Raw genomic sequence first — 21,455 nt, 5'->3', positions numbered from 1 at the left:
GCTCCATTCATGTGCTCAATATGCGGGTCGTTGTTAAATTGAGCTAATTTTGTAACGGCATGTAGGATATCCGGTCTTGTACATAATCCAATGTACATTAAAGAACCAATTAAAGATTGATAACTTTTTATATCCACTTTTTTACAATCTACACAACCATCCGTACATTTCTTAAATTTTTGACCTGGATCTAATGGAGTTGCAACTTTCCTTGTATTCTCCATTCCATTTTCCGTTAATAATTCCAAAATCATATTCTTTTGTGAAATCTGTATAGGTCCCGTTGGCGAATTTCTCTTAATCTCCATCCCCAGAAAATAGTCCACGGGTCCTTTATCGTGAATTTCTAAGTACGATCCAATTTTATATTTGATCTGTTTTAAATAATCTTCATTGGAACTAACTAATAGAATATCATCTACGTACACAACCAGAATAATGATATCCTTTCCCGTGTTCATAGTGTACACACATGGATCAATCACACATTGTTTAAATCCAATTTTCTTCAAGATTTCGTCCAGTTTTTCATTCCACTTTCTACCGGACTGTTTGAGACCATAAATTGCTTTTTGTAGCTTACATACTTTATCCGGTTTTTCGGTATTCTCAAACATTTGTGGTTGGGCCATATAAATCTCTGCATCAATTTCTCCATTCAGATACGCGGTAGTAACGTCTATTTGATGTACGTATAATTTTAATTCTGCGGCCAACGCTAATATCGTGCGTACGGTAGAATATCTGGTAACTGGTGAAAATGTTTCGGTGTAGTTCACGCCGTACTTTTGACCACAGCCTTTCGCGACTAATCTTGATTTGTAGCATTCTACTTGGCCTTCTTTATCGTGTTTCTTTGTGAACACCCATTTACACTTTATAACAGGCACACCATCTGGCTTATCCACCAGTTTCCACGTTCCTTTATCCACCAAGGATTGATATTCGGCTTTCATCGATTGAATCCACATATCCCGATCATTTCTTGATAACGCCTCCTCCACAGTTTTTGGATCTTTTGTGTTATCGTTTATTATGAGATTGTTCATAATTCTCTTCCCAGATCGCAATACCTTGAAATTCAAATCATCATATTGAGGCGATTCCTCGAACTGGGTTACAGTTTCTTCAACTAATTGATGTGGTTCCATCGGGGACTCTCCGATCGGAGATACCGTTTCTTCAACTAATTGACTTGGTTCCCTCATATGTTCATGTGACACACCAGTTGTTTCCTCCGAAGAAACATTTATTGTACCATCTACAAGCAAGGTTGCATCGAATTCTTCCATATTTGTAATTTCTTCCTTTTGACAGTTTCTTTCGCCAAATATATCATATTTGCTTATAGGGTTGTTTGATGACGTTTCTATAAACTTTACATCTCGGCTTTTGTATAAAACCCTCCTTTTTGTGTCATATAATCGATAAGCCTTTGATTCGGTACAATAACCTGTTAGGACACATTCTATTCCCCGCGCCTGGAACTTTGACTTACCAGGACGTTTGTCTAACTTTATTGCTTTGCACCCAAACGTCTTCAAGTGAGCAACAGTCGGCTTTCTTCCACTCCAAAGTTCTATCGGTGTCACAACTTCTACTGCTGCAGTTGGGCAACGATTTCTCAAGTACACTGCAGTACCTATGGCTTCACCCCATAATGACTCGTGCACACCAGATCCGATCAACATGCTACGTGCCATTTCGACGATGGTCCTATTGGCTCTTTCAGCCACTCCATTTTGCTGCGGCGTATACTCCACTGTTAGCTGCCTCTGGATTCCAAGTTTTTCCAAACATATAGAATATTTTTTGCTTAAATATTCTCGGCCATTGTCACTTCGCAGGACTTTCAACTTTTTGCCAGTTTGCCGTTCAGCCATCGCGATAAATTTTACAAATGCATTATATATCTCCCCTTTGTTCTTCAAGAAATACACAAAAATCATCCTTGAGTAGTCATCAATGAACAGAGCGAAATATCGTGATCCCCCACATGAATCTACGCGCATTGGCCCACATATATCAGTATGTACCAATTCCAAGACCTCTTTGGTACACTGAGTTGCTTTCTTTGGAAATGGTTCAGCATGGATTTTTGCCTTGTAGCAAACTTCACAGTCTAATTTTGGTGGAGAAGTTTTGATATTCAAACCACGAACCATGTTTTGTTTTGCCATTTCTCCCATAGCTTGTACATTCAGGTGACCAAGTCGGTTATGCCAAAGCATAATTTCATCATTCGATTTCGCTGCGTTCAGTTGATGTAGTTGCTCATTGGGTTTGTAAAAATATAGCTGCGAACGCTTTTCTCCATCCAAAATCTCCTCGTCCCCATTGCGGACATAGACATTTTCGTTTTCAAAAATCACGGACAGATTTTCGTCAGCCAGTTTTGATATGGAAATAAAGTTATACTTTAGTTTCGGCACGTATAGTACATCACACAATCGTACATTTTTATTGTTATATTTCAGATATACTTGCCCAATTCCTTCGGAAAATATGGTAAAATCTGCTGCCAGTTCAATTTTCTCTTTGTGTTTCCGAAATTGGTGAAACATGTTCTTGTCACAACACATGTGACTCGTTGATCCGCTGTCGAAGACCCATGCGTTTCTCCCAAAACCGCTACTAGTGATTCCGTTTAACATTGCATTTGCTACAGATCTTCCAGACTTACATTCTCGTGCCATGTGCCCCTTCTTACCACATTTATAGCACTTGATATCGGTCTTCTTCTTACCGGATTTTTTATCCTTTGATTTTGACATGAAGGCTTGATGTTGATGCTCTTCCACCGATGACTTGCTCGCTCGTCTTTCATATTCTTCCATAAGCTTATTTTTCAGGACTTCCAATGCTGGTAAAGCGTCTCTGGATTCCATTGCGATGACAAAGTTTTCGAAGTCTTCAGATAAGCTATCCAACAATATAATGGCCAACAGCTCTTCAGGTATATTTACCTCGACTTCGGAAAGCTTCTCCACGACATCGTTAAAATTGGTCTGATGTTCTGACATTGATTGATTTGGTGACATCTTTGTTGCCAATAACTTACGGAACAAATATATTTTACGAGCAGGACCTTTCGGTTGAAATTTCTTCTCCAGCGTCAGCCAAGCACTTTTGGATGTAGTACAATGTTTTATTATATTCAGCTGTGATTTCTTCATACTAAGAAGGATTGAAGATAAAGCTTTTTGATCTTTATTTTCCCAAATTGCACGGCCAGCATCATCGGAAGGCATTGGCAATGCTCCGCTCACATAATCCCACAAATCAGCATGAATTAACACGGAACGCATGTGAATCTTCCAGCCATCATAATTTGTCTCCTCCAATTTTTCAATTTGAAATATTGACGACATTTTGAACTTCTTTATATTCGACGGCACACAATTTTATTATTCAGTTTATTCGCGGCACAACAATTTTCTTTTATTTCTCGATCTCTGGGCCCATAACCTTTGTTGGGAATTTTCCGAGAAAGAACACACACGCAGTTTAATAAAAGAAAAATACCAAACACGTCTTTATTGAACAAGGCAAAACACAGCGAATGAAAAATATTTAAATTGTACAAAACAATTTCCAGAAAAATATGAACACATAAAGTCAAAGCCTACTTATTATAATACAAATTATTTTGTCCCAGAAAAATACAGTTTAATTACCAAGTAATTTCAACAGTAACAAAATTGATGCACCTACGATAACTCCTTCTATTTTTGGCCACAGTTGATATGAACTCGCGACATAGTGCAGATTATCTCCTTGAGCCAGAATGCGCTCTTGGCTGCCAGTTCCTAAAATATTCAAATATGTAGTACAATGAGGACCGCCAGCAGTAATGAGTATTAGTGCCGTTGTCTTACTCAATGGATTCAACGATACCAGATAACCATAGGTAAGAATTGGTAGTAGTACTATGGTAGCGAAGATCCAATGAATGACCAGTGGTCCCAGTTCCAAGCTCTAACCAATGGAATTCTTGCACGGATACTCGTATAGGGCTATTTACCTCTCTTGGTACGTTCTTCGACATTCTTTTGTCCACGTTAATTGGTGGTCCATAAAAATGCCGAGCTACATAGCTTCTAAAGAGAGCTCCAGCGTGATTCCATCAGGCATTGGTAGAGGCATGGGTAGAGTCAATGGGTCGACTTTCCTCTTGATCGTAAACGAACCCAGCTCTGTTTTGTGTGAACCCATTAAATACAGAGCTGGGTTTGTTTACGAACAAGAGGAAAGTCGACACATTCACTCTACCAGTGCCTGATGGGGTCACGCTGGAGCTCTTTTTAGAATCCAGGACCATTGTTGTGTGCCTATCTCTTTAGCTTGATTTGAGCTCCAATATTGTTTATGTGAACTTCCCTCTGATCATTATGACCAGGTCGCCGGCATAAGCAATCGTTTTTATTCGTAGTTTATATTCAAATTACTTAAGTATTTAGTTTATTGCGGTGTGCCCCTGATATTAGACTTCCAAAAGGCACTCTCACCGGTGTTTTAGTTGATTATACTGCAGCTGAGCATTGCGTCAATCCAATTGAGCAGTGTAGATCCTCCATACATTAAGTTGGAGAATGAATTATGGATAAATTCAGGCTTAACGTTATTAAATGCACCTTCCATATTAAGAAAGGCTGCTGCGTGTAATCTCTCCTCCTCCGATAAAATCCACCGATTTCCTTTGATGTAGGCATTTTGGGTAGGATTTATAACAATACTTGAAAGCCTATCCCCGATTCCAAGGTCCAGAAAGGTTTTCAATAGAAAGAAAGGTAGGCTGATTGGTTTATAGTCCCTGGGAAATGTGCGACTTGACTTCCCCGCGTAGGAGATGTATGTCGCAGTAACCCCCCTCCATATAGCAGGAATAAGCGATAAACACAGACAAGCTCCAGATGAGGGATTTATACCTCCAAGGCATTATGTAGCATTGCAGAAATGATACCGTCATGTCACTGCATCCTAGTATGCGCGCAGGGTCCACAGAGGTGGCACCCATGCTGACAAAACTCAACTAAAGCGGATCTCCTTCACACTAACAACCTTACCCAGAGATCCTCTGAAGGGGGCAACTCTACCAAATTGCATGTGTTCGGGAGGTTTCTCTTAACCCTAGAACACAACGTCACACAGACGGCTTTCGGTAAGCAGCCATCGATTAGCACTGATCTTCCCATCTGAATGTCGATTACTGCTTCTCACAGGTACTATTTACAGCGTTATTACCCGTGAGAAGCGAACCGGAAGATGCCTTTAGGCTCAAGATACCGTGTGTAGCTTACTTGGCTATGGCATCTTTCTTGCTGTCAGTTTTTTGCTAAAAGACAGATGAGGTGGAAGGTTTGAGTTCCTGGCTTGGTTTGGTCTCGTTGCCTTGGGGTGTGGTTTCTCCATTACCCAACTCTCTTGACAGTGGTCGTTAATGAAGAGGGATTCGAAACCACGCGCCCAGGTAAAGAGGCCGGTTCCGGGTCAGACTTCCCAGCTTTTTGTATTCCCAGTTTAATCTCTTTTTGGCACTTCTCCTTCGAATTATCATCCTTCGATGCAACCCTCCTCCCATTGAAGAAGGTGCTTTAGCCGTAAGAGGTGCCTCTTCGGCATTGATGTGATAAAGAGCTTATTCTGTTCAGCATTTCTCTTGGACAAGAGAGGGTGAGCTCTTTTAAACTTGTTCCCACCTTGAGATTAATCCTGATTTGTTTGTACTCTCTCATCGTTAGGGATGAGAGACCCCGCCTATGTACATCCTGAGGAAGTGCATTGACCTACGCTACGTCCTATTTTCTTTGGCCAATCGAATTGCGGAGATAATTGAGGTTTAATCATCAACAGCCCCCTACCTTTGAAAGCCAGTTTTAATTTCTTAATATTTTTAATTCTTCTTATTTTTTTTTATTTACTCCTGCTAAGACCGAGTCCAGTTTATCGACGACTGCAGTCGTTGGAATGACTGTGATCCAATACACTGTCTTCTGCCCCAGCGGAAGTACTACTGAGCTGAGGCTCAGAGCCACCGTCCGCTGCAGTAGGGCTAGGAGTTGTCGACCTTGTTCAGCGCGACTGTTCTTGACAACTTCCATTATTCGTCCTCTACGTATACTACTGTCTCGTCAAACGCAGGCTGGGTTTCTCCAGTTGAGATTTTTTCAAAATCATTTACTGTAGGCATTGCGTCATTGGGTTTTGGGATTTTTCAATATTTTTAATAGCGAGACCCATGCTTCATTGAATTAATTGGGAAATGGAGGGCGAATATGGAACATCCCTCCAGTACCTTGACAACTAAGTCTATACTGGGTTCTAATACAGTAGACCGCGTTCTAATACAGCAGGTACCTTAACTTCAAACCTTGGAACACCGCGGCGAGGAAGGCTCACCTTACCTATCTCGACACAAATGAAAACCAATCAATTTTAATGCATAAATAATATAGTTTTCCTTATTATACCCTCAGCATTTATGCTAACGAGGGTATATACACTATCATACGGGCAAAATGTGCCTCATCGAAATAATGGTTTTAGACCCCAAGCATGTTTGGACGAAATGTGTTTCAGACAATTTGGAGTCGATTGAGCAATGTCCGTCCGTCTGTCTGGCTGGCTGGAGCGCACGATAACTCTCGAACCGATAAATCGATTTTGGCTTTCGTAATATTTTACCCAAACTTAGTTTAAGATCGGTCCACTTCTTCCGGTACCTGCTCCACAAAAGTTCGAAAATGTTCGGAAAATTTGTGCGCACGATAACTCATGAAGGGAATAACCTATTTACTTAGATAAGGTTTCAATATGGACTCAATCGGTCCACTCCTTCGGGTACTACCCACACAAAATTTCGATAAAGTTCACTTTAGCTTTGAGTTTTGTTTTAGCGACTTGTATTCACTGCCCTCCATACGACGGTACAAGTTTCATCAGGGGCAAGTCCATACTTCCTGAGACAATAGTCTGAAAGTTTCAAAAACCCCTATGACGCCGTGTGAGGTGGTTGGAGCGCATGATAACTCTCGAACGGATATGCCGATTCGGTCCAAAATTTGGCCTTAGTAATATTTTGTCCAAACATAGTTTAAGTTTGAAGATATGCCATATCGGTTCACTCCTTACGTACCTCCCCCACAAAAGTTCAAAAATGTTAGGAAAAATTGTTCCTACGGTAACTCTTGAAGGGAGTGGCTGAATTGGTCTATACTTTACACATCCTTATATATCTACCAGATATAGATCAGGTTGAAATATAGACTATATTTGTCCCTCCATCCGGTACCTCCCACACACAATTTCGGATAAGTTTACTTTAAGACCTGATATCGAATCACTTTGATTTTTGTTGAAGCAATTTGCATTCGCTGCCTCAATTACGATGGTAAATTTTTTTAGGGGCAAGTCATACTTCTTGAGCAAACAGCCCGAAGAGTGTAAAAACCCCCTATGGAAACATATGTTGTGGCTGGAGATCCACTTCCATAACGGTCAATGTCTATCCATTCCTTTTAGTATCTCCTCCGCAAAACTTTTGATCTTTAATCCTAATCAACATTTTTGTCGGTTCAAACGCCCATAATTTTTAAAACCCCCTAAATACATACGTATTTGGGAAAAAATTGTTTCAATATACACAGGCTGAGGTTATATCGATAACTCTCGAACTGACAACTGATTCGAACTAAATTTTGGGTATCGTAATATTTTGTCCAAACTTAGTTTAAGTTCGAAGATGGGCCTTCCCCACAAAAGTTCAAAATTTGTCTGTAAAATGGCGTGAACGATAACTATCGAAGGGAACAATCGATTTGGTCCAAACTTTGCACATCGTATTATTCCTTCTGGATATACATAGATCGGGTTCGAATATGGAAATATTGGTCCATTCCTTCGTGTACCTCCCACACAAAATTCCAAAACAAAGTGAAGTTTAAGAGCTCCTCTGGCATCGTTTTGATACTTTTTTCAGTAGGTTGTTGCAGCGGCCTCATTTTCAACGGTACAATCTTTTTCCGGAGTAAGTCAATACTTCCTGAAATAATGGTCCAAGCACCAAAACCCTCCCGGCACATACTGAAATGGCTATTGTGCACTATAAATCTAAAACTTTTTTCCAAAAATTTCTTTCAAGTTTAGTTCAACGTCATTTAATATTTCGAGTCCTTAATAAAGAAGTTTGGTTACTAAAAATGTTTGGTATATGTCAATGATTTGGTGCTCCACATTATGGTACATACAGCAAACTCGTGATACAAAATCAATATTTTTTATAGAAAGAAGAAAGGATTGACAGATCGATAAACACAAAAGAGGATAAAGACAACACAAAATTACAGTATTCCATTGCAATTAAATGAAAACAATTCTGTGATATAGTATACGTTTAAACTTTTAATTATTAGTGCAATTATTTTTTATTATTTTTTATCATTAAATGTGCGTGATGTCCCGTTTTTTAATATATTAAGTAAATAAAAATAATATGATCTAATCAATATTCCCCATAAATAAAACAAATCCTTTGAAAAAGTTGGAAAAAAGCCAACGAAACGTCGGGAAAAAATGAAGTAAAACTTTGTTTTTATTATCATAAAATTATAAAATGACAAAAAAAAAGCCCAACAACAAAAAATTAAAAATATTTTTTATATACGGCATGGTCATTTGTGTTTGTTTCTTTTTTTCAACTGATGTTTCCTTACTTGTTTCATTATGCGTAGACTGTGCGGATTAGGTCTGACAGTGGTCCACTGTTTATAATACCTACCACCATAATTTACGCTGGAAACTTTCAAAAGTTATTTTGTCACCTACGAAAACACTATTTATTTCTAAAACAAGGGATTTATTTCTAGCACATTTGTGTTCACCGCACCTGTTATTGTTTTTTGTATAGTCACAGGGATAAGGTTATGACCCCGTCGGCTAAGATACTTTTTTACTTTATTTAGTCACTTCTTGATAATTTGTTTTTGCACACATATGATCGAGCGCACTTTTGGAACATTCAGCTTGGTGGGAAATTTTTGATTCATGCATTCAATGACAACTTATAATATGGACCTTATGATCTCTTGTATTTGGGATTTAGTATTAGCTGAAATCAATGAGAACACCTCGGAGTCAGTTTAAGTAGCATGCACGACCATGGAGCTTGCACATCTTCCCTTAGTTCGACTGAAAAAAAAAACTTCTTTTGTTATAGCCACTTATCTTTTAGTATCTTCATCCTAGAATTTTTAGAAAAAAAAAAATATACTGTCAAGTACAATAATGATTTTATTTAGATATAATTTTCTAACGCAACGAGCTGTAAATTTTATTTCAAGTCATCATACCTCAGCAAAACATAAAAATCCATAAAAATGGGTTCATAAAAAATAATTTATTTGTATTTCGCCAAGTCTTAATGGATATCACAAAAACCTTGAGAGAGCATTTAATATCATAAACAGTCAACAACATTCTAGTAGAAAGATATTATCAATAAATCAATGCATCTTTACTTTGGCATAACTAGTAGCATGTCCATGGCCATAGCTATGTCCATAACCATGGCCGGCATAACCACCTTCCGAGCCACCATGATGATGATGATAAGATTCAGGATGATGGGCATGACCCAACTTCTTGACAACAGCATTGAAGCCATGGTGGCCATCAGCATTATAATCAACAACACGGGTGGTGCCATCAGCTTCCTTCAAAGTGTAGCTACCTACAAAATAAATTAATGTTAATGACCCAAAGAGTGACATTTCCTCAGTATCTTACCCTTAACATGATCACCATCTCTGTGTTCCCATTGATCCTTGATATCACCAGTTTTCATGTCATTCACACCATAACCAAATTCATACTTAGGATGGGAATGATAATCATGATGGTCCCAAACATGAGCATGGCCTCCATGGCCAGACCAAACATGACCTTCAATGCCATGTCCTGACCAGCCATGACCATGGCTATCACCATGATTGACTACAGAGGAATAACTGGTAGCACCACCATGATGTAAATTGCCAGCAGCAGCCATACCTCCATGCCCAGACCAACCATGTCCTGACCAGCCATGACCACGACTATCACCATGATTGACTACAGAGGAATAACTACTAGCGCCACCGTGATGTAAATTACCAGCAGCAGTCAAACCCCCATGCCCGGACCAACCATGACCTCCAATTCCATGTCCTGACCAGCCATGACCATGACTATCACCATGATTGACTTCAGCGACATAGCTACTAGCGCCACCATGATGTAAATTGCCTGCAGCAGCCAAACCAGATAGGGCCAAAAAGGATCCAAGGCTTAAGAATTTCATATTGCGTTGTAGATAATAAATTTAGTTATGTGTACTTAATTCCAATTCTGTGACTGATACCATTTATTGGCGAAATGTAAGCTATTTATAATAAAAGTAAAACGAATACAACTAGTTTGGTATTAAAGCTTAATAATAATTAGTATTTTTCTGTTATTCTTATTTGTTAATTAGTCATTTTGAAGTATTAACATAAAAACATACCTTTCAAATTTTGACATGACAGCACCTAATTATGAATGAAAATAACAACTGAATGGCTTGGTCGATGCCCTTAACAACGAAGTCAGTCCTCAAATGTTTAAAATAATGAATATTTCACATGTGGACCCACTCGATTTTTAACGGTCACATTTTCAAACAAATTTTTGTAATTTTTGTATTGTTGTAGTTTTTAACGTTTACTTTAGTCACTTCTTGATAGAACATACAGTTTTTGAAAAAAAAGGTGAAAAAAAAATGTTTGCATTTTCGGTACCGGGTGGCTGATATCTCAGCTAAGATAAAACCAATGTAAGGAATGTAAAACAAGTCTTGGTAAAAATCCGCACCCTGCAACTCTTTCTTTAGTCTCAATTTAATTGATATTACCGCATTCCGAGAAACCAAAAAATCATCCAGAATATGAAAATTTGACCCCGAATAATTTGTTACACACATGGAAAACACGCATTATAATAAACAAAGTGTTGAAGAAGTAAGAAAGAATAGTATACATTTTTCACGCCTAATACTTCTAAATGCGCAAGTCTTTAACACACACATCGAATACTGGCTACACAACCAAAATTATTTACCCAAAAGGTAAAGGTTGTCAGAATTCGGTGTCCCTTTTTGGGCCTATAAACGTGCCGAAAAATATATGGATTAGAGCTTAAAAGTGTTGCGGAGAAGGTACCTGAAGGACTGGAACGACATAGTCCATTTCAGAAAAGGACCTTATTCTAGGAGTCATTCCTTTCACGTCCACTAGTCATTTCAGTCGGTCACCGTATAAATTATAGATTTTGGACCATTACGTCAGAAAAGCTAGACTAGTCCATAGGGCCACAAGGAGTATCTTTGGTAAAAGTTTCCAAATAATTTTGGAACAGACCGATAAGAATCAATTTCAAACTTTAAATAAGATTAGCAGAAATATTACGATATGCAACATTTGGAGCAACGTAGTATCCTTTTACACATGGTGTCCGTAGGGGTTTTTTACAGCTTTCTCCGGCAGTATGGACTTGTCCCTAAATTTTGTGTGAGAGGTACCCGAAGAAGTGGACCTGTATAATCCGTATTCGATCCTAATCTATGTCTGGTAGAAATATTACGATGTGCAAAGTATGGACTAAATCGATTACTACCATCGAGAGTTATCGTGCGAATCATTTTTGAGAATTGTTTAACTTTTGTGGCTGAGGTACCCGAGGAAGTGGACCGATATGCGGTCGAGGGATCTAAAAAAATTATTTCGCTGAGGCGCCTTTTGGTTGTATGAAATATACTTATTTTAGTGACATAGTGGATGAAAGATACCAAGGAACGGTCCTGACCGGCTTTAACATGGCAAAGTCCAGGATTTACCTTGGTCCCTCTTTCATCTCTAGTGGACACTTACCTCCCCGTGGTGTTACCTGGGCAGCTAACATGTGCCGCGCTTTCATCCATAAGAACATAAAAAACTGGGGTTTGGCCGTCGGGTTAGTAACCCTACCCTATGAAAAAACGAAAGAAAAGAAAATAAAACCCCTCTAAAGTTGACGAACTCCGCAAACCTTTTAAGGACCATGATTTGCGAATCTGTATACGCGTTGGCAGATGTACTTGAAATGTACGAGGCCGACATTACCCCCATACAGGAAATACGATGGATTGGGAAAGGCGTCACAACAACATCTAAAGATGACGAACTGTATTATAGCTGCCATGACACAAAGCATGAGTGTGGTTGCAGATTTGTAGTTGGTCGGAGGTTAAAATATCTGGTCTCCAGCTTCTCCCGAGTGAATGAAAGACTCGCTACAATTCGATTAAAAGCAAAATTCTTTAACATCAGCTTTATTTGCGCTCATGCTCCCACGGAAGACAAGGACGAACAGACCATATCGCTCATTTACTCAAAGAGTGGCATAACTCAAAAAAGGGGTTTTTGAGTTAGCAATTTCTATTTTTTCTACGACTTCTACTTTATCTTGTGTCAAATTTTCAAGTTGTTATCTCTAAAACTCAACGAGTTACAGCTTATTTTCTAGGAGTTTGGCATAAATCATCAATATAGTTTTTTTCATTTATGAAGCACTAAAACACTTCAAGTATTGCTTGATCTTGCACAGAAATTTAGCACTGATATCTGGCTAGTTCTCTGCAAAATATGGTCAAACTAGTTATTTTAGTTTTTGTGTAATAATCTTTCTTAGAAGAAACTTATGACCGTTGCCATGCTCATGACATTAAAATTATTCTAGGCGATTTCAATGCCAAAATTGGAAAGGAGAATATCTTTGGTCGGGAAATTCAATATTCACAGACTTTGCAGCTGCAAAAAACATGGTAGTTAGTAGTACTATATTTAAGCGTCTCGATATGCATAAGGGCACCTGGCTGTCTCCAGATCAAAGAAAAAGTAATCAAATTGATCATGTTGTGATAGGTGGAAGACATTTATCGATCGTCTTGAATGTGCGATTGTTCAGAGGAGCAAAAATAAGTTCGGACCACTACCTTGTTGCAGCAAAGGTACGTAATAGATTAAACGTAGCAAATAAAGTACGAACAGACACAACGTTAGGCTGCACACAACAGATAGCCACAGCATATTCCACTCCATTAGCCCAATTGCTTAATGAAAGCATTCCTCGTCCCGATAACATATCAGCACAATGGCAAACTGTTGCCCATTCCATGCAAACAGCGCAAAATTCATACTTGGATACCAGAAGGAATCCATGGTATGACCAGGAGTGTGGTGCTGCTACAAAAGAGAAAAATGCGGCCTACAGTGCTACTCTATAATCAGTAGCGCACGAGAGAGGTATCGGAAGAAAAGGAGAGAATAGAAACGTCTTTTCGCCAGGAAAAAGAGAGAAAAGGAAAGGCAGGAGTGTGAAAAAAATCGAGATGTACAGGAGCCAGAATGAAATCCGAAAGTTCTACTATAGAGTGAAACATCAAACTGATGGCTCTGCTACAGGCCCATCCTCCAGTAGAGACCGAATATACCACAGATCCAGTCCCAGAAGATGGTATTGAATGTATACCCCCAGCCAAGTTGAGGTAATGACAGCGATAAACCAGCTGAAGAGTAATTAGGCAGCAGGAGCCGATGACTTACCAGCCGAGCTGTTTTCATCAGCTAGTTAGCACCATCTGGCAGGAAAAACGAGTACCCGATGATTGGAACCTGAGCATCATGTGCCCTGTCCACAAGAAAGGAGATAAGACTGTATGACCTAACTATAGGGGCATAAATCTTCCCCTATTGCCTACAATATATTGTCAGGGATATTATGCGAACGACTAAAGCCTATGGTAAATGAAATAATTGGACCATACCAATGCGGTTTCAGACCTGGCAAATCCACCATTGACCAGACATTTCGACCATGTTTATATTATAGCCTTTTGCAGGGTTGAGGATTTATTTGACGTATACGCAAAGGAATTGATATTTGAAACCCAGTGGCAAATCCTGGAGAAGAGCCAAGAGATACAGATCGACACCTACCACCTTTTTGTCAATTACAAATCAGCCTTCGTTTAAAGTTATTCCAATCCATGTCTGAATTTGGTATCCCTGCATAGCTAATTCGGCTTTGTAGAATGACATTAACTGATACTCGGTCCTCAGTTAAAATAGGAAAGAACCTCTCTGACGAGTTTAGTACCAAAAAAAGTTTCTGGCAAGGAGACGGCCTCTCGTGTGACTTATTCAACATTCTGCTGGAAAAGGTTATACGAGATGCGAAGTTCAAAAGAAGTGGAGCAATATATACAAACAGCCATATGTTACTGGCTTATGCCAATGACATTGACTTCATGGGTCGATCGATTAAGGATATAACTGATACCTTTGCAAAAGTCGAAAAGGAATCTGCTAAAGTGGGTCTGGCGGTAAACGACGAGAAGTCCATGTTGATTGTGTCCAATGCGTCCATAGAGATTCGACCAACTGTTAACGTTTGAGATATTTTCAAGTTTTCAGTGACCGAATTAACTAAATTTAAGTGTTTGAGGTTCCTCGTGGTCGAAAAACTTCTTTTGGGCATTAGTACTTTCGTAACGGAAATAAAAACAATTACTCCATATTAGCTCAGAATATTTTATGGTGGAACGAACTTAACGATTTTTAACTCGTTAATATCTAATGGAATAAATGATATTTTAGTCGTTAGGTGGTTATAGCCACTTTTTGAGAACCAACAAAACCATTTTTCTTGATTTTTTACAAGAAATCTACCAAACGTTTTTAGAAGATTTTTTCATTCGAAAGGTCATATCCTGAGCTACTTTCGGAATTTTTGTTGTTAAAAAATATTGAATAGATTTCTGACAAATACCCGACTATGAAACACTGTTTTTTACTAAAGGTGGCTCGAAAACGAATAAACCGATCGACATATATTTTTGTGGGATCATTAAGAACCTAAAAATCTTGTTCTTAAGCAAAACCGAATCTAAAAATAACCATTTAAAAAATTGTGAACTGTAATACCGTGGTGAAATGGTATGCACAACCGCCTTGCACGCTGAAGGTCGTGGGTTCGATTCCCCGGCCAGTCAACATCACAATTTTCAACGGTGGCAAAATACCCCTCAGTAATGTTGGCGACATTTCCTGAGTATTTCAACCATGTAAAACCTCTCTACAAAGTGGTGTCTTCAGACACACCGTTCGGACTCGGCGATAAACAGTAGGTCCCATATCATTGAGCTAATATGAATCGGGGTGTACTCATTGATATGAGAGAAGTCTCCCTTGTCCCGTATGGGATGTTTGTGGAATAATTATATAATAAATAAGTAAATAAATAAATAAATAAATAAATAAATAAATAAATAAATAAATAAATAAATAAATAAATAAATAAATAAATAAATAAATAAATAAATAAATAAATAAATAAATAAATAAATAAATAAATAAATAAATAAATAAATAAATAAATAAATAAATAAATAAATAAATAAATAAATAAATAAATAAATAAATAAATAAATAAATAAATAAATAAATAAATAAATAAATAAATAAATAAATAAATAAATAAATAAATAAATAAATAAATAAATAAATAAATAAATAAATAAATAAATAAATAAATAAATAAATAAATAAATAAATAAATAAATAAATAAATAAATAAATAAATAAATAAATAAATAAATAAATAAATAAATAAATAAATAAATAAATAAATAAATAAATAAATAAATAAATAAATAAATAAATAAATAAATAAATAAATAAATAAATAAATAAATAAATAAATAAATAAATAAATAAATAAATAAATAAATAAATAAATAAATAAATAAATAAATAAATAAATAAATAAATAAATAAATAAATAAATAAATAAATAAATAAATAAATAAATAAATAAATAAATAAAAAAATAAATAAATAAATAAATTTAAAAATTAAAAGTCTCTACCTTAAGTACAACATTTTAATGTGTATAATAATCCCACAAAACATATAAAGATCAGATTGTTCATTTCTCATCTACAGTGGACACCGCCTTCGAGAAAACTGCATTTAAAACTTCTGCGTTACATACAAACCACAATGCCTTCCATTTATGCAACACATTCTATTCTACCTACCTCAACGGCAAAAGAAAGTAAAAAAGAATTTACAAATGAATAATGTTTATATTTCGTTATTACTGTAATATTGGTTGGGTATAATAAAAATGGTAACAATCAGAAAATCGAAAGGTCATTATCATCAGTAGAAAGAGTTTATCTCCAAAATCAATGCAATTTAACTTTGGCATAACTCGTGGCATGTCCATAACGATAACCATGGTCAGTATGACCGCCTTCCCAACCTCCATGATGATGATAAGATTCTGGATGATGGGCATGACCCAACTTCTTGACAACGGCATTAAAGCCATGGTGGCCATCAGCGTGATAGTCAACAACACGGGTGGTACCATCGGCTTCCTTCAAGGTGTAGCTACCTACAAAATAAATTAATTTTAATAAACTAATAAATAGTGATGTATAACTGCCTGTAAAAACGAATAAAGACAAATAAAATAACGCACAAATAAAAAATCCTTTTTTTCTCTTACCTTTAACATGATCACCATCTCTTTCTTCCCATTGATCCTTAATATCGCCAGTTTTCAAGTCTTTAACACCATATCCAAATTCATAACTTGGATGGGAATAGTAATCATCATGATGACCATAACCACCATGACCATAAACTCCATGACCATAAACTCCATGACCATGACCATAGATACCATGTCCGGACCAACCATGACCACCTTCAATACCATGTCCTGACCAGCCATGACTATGATCTCCATCGTGTTTGACTACTGAAGCATAACTGCTGGCACCAACATGATGCAAGTTGCCAGCAGCAGCTAAGCCGGACAAAGCCAAAACTGATCCGAAGGTAAGAAATTTCATATTGGGCAGCAGAATTTGAAGGAAGTTTACTATGAAACTGTTTACCTCAATTTGGAAACTGATGTCATAAACTGAACTTATCGTAGGTATTTATAGCAAATTAAACAGCTTAATTTAACACCCATTATTTTTGTTTGAACTTATTGAATGCGTCATATTTGTGGCTGCAATTAGACTTTCAAATTTTAAAAAAGAATATTTCATTATGAATGATTGACAAGTTATTTAGCAAACCATGAATGCGGTCAAAAAATGTGAAATTTAGTGACATTTTGATAAGTCATTCCTCATCAATAGTTTTGGATTTCCAAATCCAATACGATGAAAAGTAAGAAATTTTTTTTAAATATAAACAAATAACGGTAAAAAAGGACTTATCTAAAGCCTTGTGTTATAGGTGTTTAGGTGTAGGGCACAGACGTAGCCAGAGCGAAGTTTGTCCAGCTCAAACTAGCCGTTTTTCGCATTATTTTCTACTGTATCTGCAATGCAGTGAAACGAAAACCTGGCTTGCACTCTGATATCAATTCTCGGGCCGGCAACATTGAATTTCCTGAGTATTTCAGCCATGCAAAACGTCTCAACAACCGTTCGGACTCGGCTATACGATGGGCACTAAAAAACCTTCAGGCATAGGCAACACACAGTGTCTCCAGGCGTCATTTGACTTTTTTTTGGAAAGTTTGACAGTTTTTAGCCTAAGCGTACTCAGGACACTTTGACATACATTCGTGTGTTGGGTTGAAAACAGTGGTTTGATTGAGACACCTCCAAACCATGGATTTTGAACGCTTTTACAGCATCTACTGGCGACAAAAATCGTTGACCCCGCCTTTTTTGCTTGATGTGCTGGAATCAGATGAAGTCATTGGATCCCCAGTCAGGGCTGTACGGCGCATGACCCATCAGTTCCACGTTTTGTCCGGTCAAACAAGCGTTGGTTTGAATCGACGTGTGAGTGCTCGCAATGTCATAATGCAGAACGATTCGTCTTCTCTTGTTCGTTTTTCGAATTCCTCAGGAGACTTCAGGCAAACAAATTGTAGTGTAGCACTCAGAATTAACCTCCTACATTTTCCAAGCGCCTAGTCGCCACACAGTCAGTTTTGCCGAGGAAAGACCTAAACGGTCGATTCCTCTCTTGTTTCGAGCTCCTAAGCATAGATCCAAGATTCGTCTTATGTGACGATCTTATAAATGTCGTTTGAAGCAACTCGATTTTTTTCATTCGCAATTTTTTTGCACCAATTCAAAAGAGCCTTTTTGTTGAGCGATTGGCCAATTTTGCTGGATCTACCGAGAAAAATCCATTCCGGTCGGGTGTTCATGCAATATCAAATGTTAGTTGGTGGAAGAAATGATCAAGGATGCCTTTATCTCACGAACGGCTTAATTTTTTTCTGGCACAACGGCCGATTTTGGGCGACCATTACGACCTTCGTTTTTTGTGAGTGTAGGCCACAATTGAATTCATTAAAACAGTTTTTCACAGTGAAATAGGATGTCCCTTTATCGACATACAAAGATTTTATTTGATGCACCCTTGCCGTGATTTTCCACTTAGAAAGTTGTAAAAAAATATCGGACGAAAATGTTCACAAATAAATTCCAATTTCTTTTTTTTTTTGCAAATTGATTTTTTTCAAGTCACTGTAAACAACGCAACACATGGTCGTATTTCAAATTGTCCTGAGTACGCTTAGGCTAAAAACTGTTAAACTTCCCAAAAATGTCAAATGACGTCTGCCTACACTGCGTGTTGCCTAGGCCAGAAGGTTTTTAATGCCTCTCGTATAAAGTAAGTCCCTTATCGTAAAGGCAATATGAGTCTAGGTGTACTCAAGGCTATTATAGAAGCCTCCCTTCCTTATCCCTTGGCCAAGTCTTTGACCTACGATAAAGCTCTTACAAGTATTTCTTGGACACTATGTGCAGTTTTTTACCTTTTGTATCTTTTTACCCTAGTGTTATGTACAAGTTTGCCGAAGGGAGTACAACGAAATTCACATTTCCGAGTTATAGTCATTAGAAAAGCATCTTTTATGAGGGAAAATTTTGATAAATAAGAAAATGTGCAAACTAAGATCAATAATATAGAATTCGTATTGTTTGAATATTAAACTAATTAAACTAATTGTATCTGAGAAAATATAGAGCAATGCAGAAAATTATCGAATTTGGTCCATGCATTGGATATAGTGCCCATAGAAATGCAAATATTTTTCGATTATTTCGGTTTTTCCTGTAGTGGAAGGTATAAATATTGAAACAATCCATTCTTATACATATGTTATCTGCATTCATAATTAGGTCATGTGAAAGGCATGCTTTTATATTTCGGGTACAAAATGAATAACCAACTAATGAGAATAACAGAAACAACATAAAGTAAGGTATGATTTAAGTTACGTTTAAACAATGTGGAATATATTTCACTTTTCTATAAATAACTACAATTCAGCAAGAAAATGATATCAGTTCCATAATTGCAATTAACAGTTTAATACAGAACTTCCATTCTTTTACGTAAAGCAATATGAAATTCTTAAGCCTTGGATCCTTTTTGGCCCTGTCCGGTTTGGCCGCTGCTGGTAATTTACATCATGGTGGCGCTAGTAGTTATGCCACTGTGATTAAACATGATGATAGTCATGATCATTGATGGTCGTCAGGACATGTCGTTGAAAGCGGCCATGGTTGGTCAGGGCATGGCGGTTATGGCCATGGAGGTTGGGATCATTATGATTATCATTCCCATCCTAATTATGAATTTGGTTATGGAGTAAAAGACTTGAAAACTGGTGATATCAAGGATCAATGGGAACACAGAGATGGAGATCATGTTAAGGGTATGCAACTGTTCGTATATCACTATTTATTAGTTTATTAACATTAATTTATTTTGTAGGTAGCTACACCTTGAAGGAAGCTGATGGTACCACTCGTGTGGTTGATTATCATGCTGATGGCCACCATGGCTTTAATGCTGTTGTCAAGAAGTTGGGTCATGCCCATCATCCTGAATCCTATCATCATCATGGTGGTTGGGAAGGTGGTTATGCCGATCATGGTCATGGTTATGGACATGCCACCAGTTATGCTAAGGTTAAGTTGCATTGATTTTCCGAGTAACTATTCTAAATATGATGATGATCTTGTGATTATTTCAATGTTGTGATTTTTGTTATATCCAAGCTATGTATATTAAGTTACTAACGAAATATATACAAATTGTGAATTATGCATGATTTTTGATTTTTAGTTGTGGTTCAGGAAATTTTCTTTTAGTTGTAATTTTTTGCAACTTCGCTTTAAAAGGGAATCCTTTTATTGCAGGAGAAAACATTTGTAGAAACTATAAGAAAAATGGGCGTTGTAATATAACTATAACATGAAAAGTTGTTTTGTTGGCGAACTAAGTGGCATAGACCATGCTAGGACAGCCAGGTACGACAGATTTATTCTCGGTGCCGATGGCAATATTTTTACCCAACGAAAAGAATTACTACATCGGAATTCAATGAGGTTCGGAGGCTCTTAATAATAATTACTCAAAAGGTACATTTCCCAAATGAGTACAAAAGTTTGATGGGTGTCAACATCGAGTTGTTTATCTTCTCTATGTCCCGCCCTGGATGAACATGGGTCATGCGTATGAATGGTTCGTCGGAAAGTGGTCCGACTATTCACCCCTATAATAGTAGGTTCGTTAGATTTCTGGTTGATTATGTTCACATGAAGTGCGTGCATAGTGGAATCCAACTTATGTTGCGGATTTTGCGAAAGGAATATTGGATTCCGAGAGTTAAAAATTTGATACATGCGGTTCTTCGTAAAGACACTGTAGTCAAATTAATGCAGCTCTTGCACCGGAAAGAACTATAATCGATAGGACGTTCACTTCCACGGATGTGGATACATTTGTGTATTCGCTTCCTTTGCGACTAAGGCCATTCATTTGGAGGCAGTGTCGGATTTGTCCATTGCCAACGTCATGACCTCATTTCATAGATTTATCGCTGGTTTAAGTTGTCCAAGAACTATATTTTCCGATAATGGCACAAATTTCGTAGGCGCTTCTCGTGATTTAGAAAAGATTTTATTCGCTTTATCCGTGATAGCTGTGATTCGGCTTTTGATGTTCTGGTACATCAAGGTCTTTCATGGAAATTCGTTACTTGCTCCTACTGAACACTTCATTTCTGAACAACCGATATCGCACGAGAATTGGTATAGAAAACTTCAAACGCTTGTGCATTTGTTTTGTGATCGGGGGAAGAGGAATATCATAAAAATGTTCACATGCTGTACAAATGGAAATTCCAGGAAAGAGAAATAGTAAGGAACAAGTTGGTCGTAGCTCAGCACTAGTATTTCCCACCGACCTCGTGGAAATTGGGTCGTGTTAAAAAGGTTTATCCGGGAGTCGTGGATGTACGTACACCAAGCGGCGTTGGTTGTGTTTCCAGTTTCAGCTCTA

The 21,455-nt window shown here is 37.5% G+C and overlaps 2 protein-coding genes and 1 pseudogene across 2 annotated transcripts; 1 reads left to right on the top strand and 2 right to left on the bottom strand.

Moving 5' to 3' along the window:
- Positions 1-9,500: 9,500 nt before the first annotated feature.
- On the bottom strand, positions 9,501-10,338 carry LOC141403181 (uncharacterized). Its single transcript, XM_073985357.1, has 2 exons — positions 9,784-10,338; positions 9,501-9,727 (listed from the first exon to the last, which is right to left on the bottom strand). Exons 1-2 carry the CDS (start codon positions 10,334-10,336, stop codon positions 9,501-9,503), a joined length of 780 nt encoding a protein of 259 aa, XP_073841458.1. The 5' UTR covers positions 10,337-10,338.
- A 5,962-nt stretch (positions 10,339-16,300) lies between these two features.
- LOC141403180 (uncharacterized) lies at positions 16,301-16,975 on the bottom strand. Its single transcript, XM_073985356.1, has 2 exons — positions 16,627-16,975; positions 16,301-16,512 (listed from the first exon to the last, which is right to left on the bottom strand). The coding sequence occupies exons 1-2, from the start codon at positions 16,973-16,975 to the stop codon at positions 16,301-16,303; spliced, it is 561 nt and encodes a 186-aa protein (XP_073841457.1).
- Positions 16,976-19,511: 2,536 nt separating this feature from the next.
- On the top strand, positions 19,512-20,095 carry LOC141404398 (uncharacterized; annotated as a pseudogene).
- The last annotated feature ends 1,360 nt before the right edge of the window (positions 20,096-21,455 follow it).

Source organism: Musca autumnalis, unplaced genomic scaffold (assembly GCF_047663935.1).
Source record: "Musca autumnalis isolate F117 unplaced genomic scaffold, ASM4766393v1 scaffold_4, whole genome shotgun sequence".
In the NCBI taxonomy this organism is placed as follows: domain Eukaryota; kingdom Metazoa; phylum Arthropoda; class Insecta; order Diptera; family Muscidae; genus Musca; species Musca autumnalis.
The sequence above is the reverse complement of the archived record's forward strand: the minus strand, read 5'-3'. Positions and strand labels throughout refer to the sequence as shown.

Bases quoted from the DNA above. Each gene is read 5' to 3' on its own strand.
- LOC141403181 (XM_073985357.1), bottom strand. From the start codon at position 10,336: ATGAAATTCTTAAGCCTTGGATCCTTTTTGGCCCTATCTGGTTTGGCT. The intron at 9,728-9,783 runs GTAAGATACTGA...TTTATTTTGTAG, and splicing joins AGATGGTGATCATGTTAAGG to GTAGCTACACTTTGAAGGAA.
- LOC141403180 (XM_073985356.1), bottom strand. From the start codon at position 16,975: ATGAAATTTCTTACCTTCGGATCAGTTTTGGCTTTGTCCGGCTTAGCT. The intron at 16,513-16,626 runs GTAAGAGAAAAA...TTTATTTTGTAG, and splicing joins AGATGGTGATCATGTTAAAG to GTAGCTACACCTTGAAGGAA.